Source organism: Anopheles gambiae, chromosome 3, assembly GCF_943734735.2.
Source record: "Anopheles gambiae chromosome 3, idAnoGambNW_F1_1, whole genome shotgun sequence".
In the NCBI taxonomy this organism is placed as follows: Eukaryota; Metazoa; Arthropoda; class Insecta; order Diptera; family Culicidae; genus Anopheles; species Anopheles gambiae.
In genome coordinates this window covers 41,161,313-41,170,113 of record NC_064602.1, presented here as the reverse complement: position 1 = coordinate 41,170,113, position 8,801 = coordinate 41,161,313, and the positions used below count along the sequence as shown (strand labels likewise).

Here is an 8,801-nt window from a genome sequence, read left to right as displayed (position 1 = left end):
AGTTCTTGCAGGCCCCACAGGCGTTTTGCATGGCACGTTGGCAAAATCTGTGGGACTCGGATGAACTCGGAAGGTTTCTGTATACAATCACTCCTCGTGTAAGCTTGAAGCCTTGGTTCCATAACACCCCTGGCGACCGTGCGTTCATTCGAATGATGTCTAGACTTAGGTCTAATCATTTCGCATTAGGCGCACATCTCCAGCGTATAGGACTGGTCGACTCCAAGGTATGTGGCTGCGGGCTTGGATTCCACGACATGGATCATCTTTTGTGGTCCTGCGTGGAATACGAGTCTGCTCGACCTGCTTTGCTGGACGCGGTCGAAAGACTAGGAAAATGTACTGATATTCCGATTCGGGATATATTAGCGGCATCGGACTGGGAATACCTGAAGGCCATATTCGATTTCTGTAGAGAGAACGGCTTAACTGTGTGACTTTCCTTAAGCAAAATGTCTGTGAACCAACCAACATTGTTGGCAACAGCAATCTTGCATCCTATGTTATTTCCTCTTGTTTGTCTATGTGTTACATGTTGTACATCGCTTGTATGTTTGTGATGGATGAATGTATACATGAATGTAAGAATGAATGAGTGCAATGCGTATGGCTGAGTAATCGGCATTGACGGCAGACAGAAGATCCTTGCTCGAACGATGTTCTTGCAAGGATTTACTAGATAATTGGAACGATACAGACCCCCGCCATGTCACTCGGACCACTGAAGGAAAGGACTACAACGATACAGACCCTCGCAATGTCATTTGAGCCACTAAATGGAAATATACTCGGACCGCTTCTGATGGATGGATCCGACGAAATGCTTGGAATCCACACGATACAGACCCCCGCAATGCCATTTGGAACACTGAACTGGAATAGACAACCTCGAAACCCGAATGATGTAGACCTTCGCCACGCTTATAGGACCGCAAAATCATTTCATTTCATTTATTTAATACAATATCCGCCATCAAGGCTAAATATAATAGACTTAAAACTAATTTAATACTAACAAATAAACAAAATAATTCATGAAAAACTAAGCCTAACTAACCTAGTCTTGACCTAGCAAAAAAGAAAAGAAAAAAAACAAGAGTAGAGCGTAGAGACTATCATAAACTTAACAAAAACAAAAAAAAAAGAGAGTAATAGAAAACTAGGGAGATTAATTAAAGGGAATTAGAAGAAAAAATTCGGTTACGGAAAGAGTTAAGAGAGGAGTCGAAATCAAAGAGATAGTAAAAGTGGTTAAACAACCTGAAACAGGACAGAAGAGGGTCATTGAAAGTATAAAGAGTATGACGTGTTTCAATTGACAGAGGATCACGTGGACGAAGAGAACGAGAGGGAACATACAGCGAGATGGACGAGAGTAAATCAGGAGCATCAGTAGCAGAAAGTAATAAGCCACCAATAAAACAAGCCTGAAACACTTGGCGGCGGAAGCTTAAGGAGTGAAGATTGAATAACTGCAATCGCATTTCATAGGGAGGTAGTGAGGCAGCACCGAACAAACGACGAAAGGCAATCCTGGTAAAGAGGCGCTGAATGCTTTCAATTCTCGAACAGCCATCAATAGTGGGAGGATTCCAGATGATACTTGCATATTCAAGAATAGGCCTTACCAAAGCACAATAAAGGATTCTTAGGATGCTTTGATCTCTAAAAATAGAGGTAAAACGTAAGATAAACCCAAGGGTTCGATTTGCTTTTAGTAGCACCTCATCAAGCTGCAGTTTAAAGTTAAGACGACAGTCAAGTATAATACCAAGGTCACGGATGGACATAACACGAGAGAGGGAAGCGCTAGAGAGAGTATAGTTAAATAAAATAGGAGAAAGAGAGTGAGAGAAAGAAATAACAGAACATTTTTCGGGACACAGGCGAAGTAAATTGGATGAACACCAATGAGCAAATGCATTGAGGTAATGCTGAAGTCTCAGACAATCAGAAGAAGAAGACACAGGTAAAAAGATTTTGATATCATCCGCATAAAGGAGATGACCATCAGGAGGTAAAACATTACAAACATCATTGATGAACAAAGAAAACAGAAGTGGACTTAGCACACAACCCTGAGGGACACCTGACGTACAAAAAAACTCCTCAGATAAGTACGACCCGGTTTTAACCCTGCATGATCGATTACTTAAATATGAGGACAGCCAGCTAATAATGCCATCACCAAAACCAAGTTTAGACAATTTAGCTAATAATAAAGAGTGAGGCAAACTATCAAAAGCAGCATGAAAGTCGGTGTATATTGCATCAAGTTGGGTACCGGCCTCAAAAGATCTAAAAATATTGGAAATAAAAGACATGAGATTAGTTGAAGTAGACCTACCAGGCATAAACCCATGCTGTTTAGGGCTAATAGCTGAACTACAACTATGAAGTATGGTTGGAAGGATACATAGCTCAAAAGTTTTGGCTGTGGCGCAAGTTTGGGTTATCCCACGATAATTAGAAACAATGCTACGGCATCCCTTTTTGTGTACCGGAAAAAGCCAACAGGATTTCCAAAGAGCAGGAAAAACCCCAATAGAAAGTGAAAGGTTGAAAATTTTAGCAAGGTGTGGAGCAAGCACGTCCTTACAGTTTATTAAAACAGAGGCAGGAATGCCATCTGGACCAGGAGTAAAAGAACGTTTCAACCCAAATAACACCTGTACAACTGTTTCAGAGCTAACCGAAATATCGGAGAGATTAATTAAGTTCTCTGGCGTGTAGAGTAGCCCACCCTCAATAAGGTTAGGGTCACTAACCGGTGGCTCAAACATTTGGGAAAAATGTGCAGAGAATAGCTCACAGATCTCAACAGGCGTAGAGGCAGTTCGAGAATCAAGTACCATTTCATTAGGTAACGTATTGCACCCTCTTCGAATCCTAACAAATTGCCAGAAGGATGCTGGATCAGAACGGAAACGCGATTGCAGTCTACTCGAATAGGCCTCAAAACAAGCCCTGTTATATAGTCGATGCGCAGAGGCAGCGTACTTAAATAAACGAAAGTTGAAAGCAGATCGGTTCAGACGATACCTCCTAAGATATTTCATTCTATCCTTTTTCAGGTTGCGAAGAGTACGATTGGACCAGGGAGGATAAGGAGGGGAACGAAAAATAGGTGTACATGAAAGGAGTGCAGAGGTTAACAAAGCATTAAACGATTGGACAGCCTCGTCGACCGATGTACATTGATAAAAAAAAAGACCAGTCGGAACGAGATAGAATTGAATTAAGTTTACGATAGTCTGTAAGACTAAAATTATAACGAACACTCAATGAATTAGGAGCAGAAGGCAATTCATTCATAACCCTACTAGCCCTAAATAAAGAAGACGGTAACGCAATTTCTAGAGCAGGATGATGGGCATCCTGGGGCAGGAGCAGTGACGAAGCAGGATACACAGAACAACAAGCAGCTGCAGCAGAGTTGGAGAGCACCAGGTCCAAATAATGATTTAAATGGTTATGCACCCCGTTCAGCTGATAGAGTTCATGCAGGTTTAACATATCCAAAAAGCAGGAACTGGATGTATTCGAAGAAATATGTGGCACATAATGTCTTATAGCTGAAGATGAATCTGGCCTTACTGCGGTAGAAAGCGACCACTCTAACGCAGGTTGATTGCAGTCACCCAGAAGGATAAGATGATAATTCGGTTTCATTTGCATGTATGCATCACTGATGAAAGCAGAAAGGGATTCCAAATAGTTGCGGTCGCTGCTCAAATACGGTGGCACATAAACAATCCCCACATAAAGACGAAACTTAGAAAAAGAAACACGTATACATAAAGCTTCAAGCGTGGGTTGATTAATGTTAAGTGCCACAGAAGGATATCGAACGGAACATGCAAGTAGCACACCACCCCCACGCGAACGTTCGTTGTTTAACCTGCTTCGATCACAGCGGTATATGTTGTAGGCATCACTATCAAGGACCATGTTGGATGGAATCGATTCATTTAACCAGGTTTCAGTAAGGGCAAGCATTTCAAACCCTGATTCATTCGCAGAAAGGCGCAATTCATTGTATTTGGTGCGAAGGCCTCGAACATTTTGGTAATATATCACAAATGGGTCTATTAATTGTGAGCTATCCGTTTGGCAAACGGGCTGATCTGTGGTGAGCGGTTCGTGTTGCTGAGATTGGATTGTGATTGAAGCCCCACCCCCGGTGATAACTGAGGCGGTGTGGGAGGAAACTCCAGTTGAATAGCCTCTAGGATCTCGGTCATCTGGGATGGTGATAGAATCACGCGCTGTGGGGGTGGCGATCGATGTTCCAAAAAATGATCCGGATGAGCGGTAGTTTTTGGCACAGCTGAAGAGCAATTTTCACTATTTGTACGATGCGAAATAAGCTCAGAAGGGTCAAATCGAGCCCTTTCATGTACACGTTGCTTTGGTAGGCCACGAGCAACAAACTCCCGAACAGTAAGTGAAACTGGCCAAATAGTAGACTGCAGCGCAAGCTCCTTAAGAGATTTAGGAACACTCACTTTGAACGATATGAAGGACATCGAGTCCAGGTTCACACCCTTTTTCGTGAGACGGTAAACATTAATATCGTCCGTTGGTAGCACAGCTTTAAGCCACACACGCATATCATCAGCCGAGACATGCGATTTGATGTTCGTGAAGTATAACCATACTTTCTCGGCTATGCCCGTGTTGGTGGTGTTTTGGTTCAAAACAGGATCAGAAGATGCTTGTGTATTTGTTCGATAGTTTCCAGCACTAACATCACTAGTCGACTTAGTACGATGATTGTAGTGGTTACAGTTGTCAGAATCATCCACAGTGTTGGTATCGTTCGCAGCTTGGATATCATCAGTGAGCTCCGTTGAGTTTGTAAATGTACGGCGAGCGGAAGCTGTTTTAGTCGTTCTGGATGTATTTGTGGCATTGAGCGACGATACATTAGTGGATGTGTGCGATCGCGATGCGTTGCTAACAGACGGCTTAGCTAATATGGGTGTTAGCGCTCGCTTATCAACGAGAGCGAGGATCTCAGGAAGCAAATCGCTCTTGATAGCCGATCTAAGAGAAGAGAGAGATGAGTCAATTGTGGTGAGAATATCTGCTTTCACCAATTCGAGTAGGGCTGCTATCTCACTTGTGAGAAGTGAATTTGTGCCAATGCGAAACTCGTGACATGTTTTGCACAACCACAACAATTGATTATTACGCCCAAGCTCACGAGTAGAATCACGGGACAACCCCGTGCAATGGGTGTGATGCTTGGAACCACAAACACCGGCACAGGACACCGAATTAGCACTATCGGTGGGTGCATTGCAGGTTGAGCACTGCATAACGATGACTCAGCACAATCTGATGAGTGACAGGAGCAGAAACGAAGCCAAACACTTTCTCGGCAAAAATGTTGAATAAACAGAAGCAGCTTTATATTAATCGAAGGCACGCACTAGCCAGTACGAACAACTCAGCAGCACCACTGTTGCAAATGTTGAGATTCCAGAAATAACACGGCAAAACAGCGTATAAAATCAGGAGCACGAGGAAGGCACATCCACTCAGTTTGACACATGGACTGGATTAATTAAAACCAAACCGTCCGAGTACACCCGGGATAAGGTGCCCTTCCATGGCTCAGAGAAGGAAATGTCTCCCTGCCAATATGTATTGTAGCGCCATGAATTACATTTGTATTTTCTACTCTTAAGCAATACGGCCTTTTTGGACCGTTACTCCTGAATAAAAAAAAAAAAAAGTAACATTTCATTTTTAAAACACCAAACAGAGCAATAGTTTAACGATTCTTGTAGCATTACACAGGCGGCAGAACATTTGAAAACATTTATAAAAAAATAACTGCGTTTGTGAAACACAAGGAAAAATAATTAATAAAACTTCAGAAAAAAATGTTTCTTTTATTGCCGGTCGTCCGCTTCAAAACCGCTGTCGTATACGATACATCGATGTAATAGTATAATTTCATGTCAACATAATTAAAATTGCAGAATTGAAAATGGTTAGTGAAATTGAAAATCAAGTTAAACATGAAGATAATGGTCCAAATAAACGAATTCTCATTATAATTATATCGTACGATGTTAACAATGTAGCAGAACCGAAACATGCCATCAAAACGGTTAATGAGATACGTTATGCGAAAAACTGATGAATCAAATTGTTATTATTGGGTATCTGTACGGCAGGCGCTTTGCGGCTGAAATACTGTGCGCTACGTACATTCGCAGAATCGAGGTAGCGTTTTGAATCAGGAGGTAAGGGATATAGGTTTCACAAGTGAAATCATCCCACAGTAGAATAATTATTTGAAACACACATGGTTCCAAAATACGAAGAAATATCGTTTTATATCATTTTGTGTTCTACTATTTTTTAAACGAAGTACACAGTCATGAACGTGAAGTAATTTTTGAAATGTAATGCTCAAATATCGATCGCCGTTATAATAAATAGATCGAAGATTGAACAAATGTTGAAATGACACAACAATCACCAAAACGACTGGATTTACTTATGAGGGGGTATTAATTTATAACTGTAGCCGTTATGTGAAAACGACATTTTGTTGTTTCTCAAAGCATTCACATGGAGTTTTATCAATCGTTTTCAAGAGCATTTAATTGATTGTTTAGCTTTATTTAAGTAAAATACTCAATATTCTATTACGTCATGAATGATGGACTTAGAAATTTCCTGAACAATCGATTCGAAACTAAAACCTCATTTGGGGTTCATTATTGCGTAAGCTACCAAACTGTTTTTGCTCAACCAAAAGTGGATTTAAGCGCGTGTTTTATCTTTTTCACTAGTTTCATCACAAGTTTTCCAAACAGATAGTCATAATTTATGCTGAATATCATAATTTATGCTGATTTACAAACAATGAACGAGCAAAGCGGTGTGCTTTGCAATTTACCTATTTTGTCGAGGGTTTTTTCATTTTCATAAAACAGACACTCAGAAACTTTTTCTGTTTCCCAGAAAGCATATTTCAAATTCAATAAAAAGCTTTCAACCTGCTGCTCATCTCGTACATCTTTATTTCATTGTTGCATGCCAAGCGGCAACTGCAGCGTGGGGAAATAATAACAAAAAATCAGACCGAAAGATTTTATTTAATGTAATAATCAAATGCACGGCATGAAACATACCGAAACTGGTTGCACGGGTAGCGACGTTACATGGTACCAGCTTGAAGTAGTTCAGCTTGTGCCTCAATGCAACAGAGTGAACAATACACCAGATGAGTAGCGGGAGCATCGCACCCGCGAAGTGATTAAAATTTCACGTACACTATCTCGCACGCTCGGCAGGCTCATAGTTTCCGCTGCTGAATTTGGGACCGCCATAAACTGGGTGAAAAAAAAAAAACACACAAACACATACACTCACACAGAGGCCAAGAAAAGCAGACGCGTTTGACAGGCACACTGCGAGACTGAGCGGCAGGAAAAGTTTTATTAAGAACATTCCTTACACCCTGGTACGTGTATTTGCGTTGCCGTCTCGTCGCATTTCCCCGCGGGGAACGGTAAGTAATCTCCTGGAAAAGATTAAGAGCGATAATTAAATTTTAATTCAACTACATCACATTAAAATGTGTTCATTTTTCGGATGAGCAAAGGGCGGTACGGTGCGCGTATATAATCGGTTACGGTGGGAGCTGTGTTTGGTGCTTACACGAGCCAACTTTCTTAGTGGCACTGGTTTTGCTACTGGAAACGACTGCGCGGTTCATTTGTACGACGCTTTTTTCCCATACCTAAGCACAAAAACCGAACCTTTTGCCCAAATTAAGACACTTGCCTTGCGAGTGCAATTGTGTGCGATGTTACAGTTCGTCTAATGAATCTTGTAGTGTTGCTCTATTTTTGTGTTGAAAGTTGCGTTTAGAGTTCAACAGTGATCCTTAGTTGAACTTACCACTGCGCTGCACCGTCATGGGCAAAAGTGGCGGTGAAAAGTTATAACAATTTTGAACAACCACCGCTTGACAAAGTTCCGACGGTTCGAAATTGTCGGTACCGAAACTAGGCTCGTCCAGGAAAGTGGTTACAATTTTTGACGCGACATTGACATTACGGATGGGTCTATTTCGGTATGACAGTATGTCTTGGTGCATGTGTACGTGTTTCGCGTCAAATTAACCGATTGAAGGTCGGGTCCGAGTAGGAAAGCGGGTTGTTGGCATGAAACAAGCCCAGAACAACTTACAGGTCACATATGAACTGTTGTTGTCACAGCGGTTGATTTCTTGATTGCTTGTGGTCGGTGAAAGTTGATGCCATTGGGTGAAGCTACAGTATCAAGAACGAACGACGAGGCAAAACGACAGCCGAACGACAAGGAAAATTCTAGCTAGCAGTTGTTCACACTGTCTGATGAAAATGTTCACAGTCGAGTAATTTTTCTGTAAACTAGACACTCACAGTTTACTCCAGAACTACCACTTTTCATAAGTAGTTGAATTCCTTCGTTAGAAAGAGATAGAAGAAAGCAAAAGAGTACAAAAACGAACGACTTGAAGTTTGAAGCACTGTTGTCAGAAGACAAAACGCTTACTCCAAACTCATTGTGTGTCTTTGCGGTTTTGTCCGTACAATCCAAATGAATGGCATTAGAAAACATGTATTCCATGTTCGACTAGCAGCATCGAAAGGAACACATAGTTCAAGCAACAACTGTTCGTTGGATAGAAATCTTCAACCCTAATGCCGGTGGATTTGAGGAGCTGCTGCGAAATGATGCGAAGGAAAATTTGCTGTCGGAAGTGTTTGTGTTTGAGTTTGTCTGCG

The 8,801-nt window shown here is 41.5% G+C and overlaps 1 protein-coding gene across 1 annotated transcript; it reads right to left on the bottom strand.

The window, feature by feature from the left end:
- Positions 1-4,011: 4,011 nt before the first annotated feature.
- LOC133393452 (uncharacterized) lies at positions 4,012-5,539 on the bottom strand. The gene is made up of 2 exons (XM_061658541.1): positions 5,126-5,539; positions 4,012-5,049 (listed from the first exon to the last, which is right to left on the bottom strand). Exons 1-2 carry the CDS (start codon positions 5,164-5,166, stop codon positions 4,092-4,094), a joined length of 999 nt encoding a protein of 332 aa, XP_061514525.1. The 5' UTR covers positions 5,167-5,539; the 3' UTR covers positions 4,012-4,091.
- Between the last annotated feature and the right edge of the window lie 3,262 nt (positions 5,540-8,801).

What these genes read in the sequence shown, in the direction of transcription:
- LOC133393452 (XM_061658541.1), bottom strand. Translation starts at nt 5,166, where the DNA reads ATGTCACGAGTTTCGCATTGGCACAAATTCACTTCTCACAA. An exon ending in CACAAATTCACTTCTCACAA is followed by an intron (nt 5,050 to 5,125) that starts GTGAGATAGCAG and finishes CTCTTCTCTTAG; the next exon opens with ATCGGCTATCAAGAGCGATT.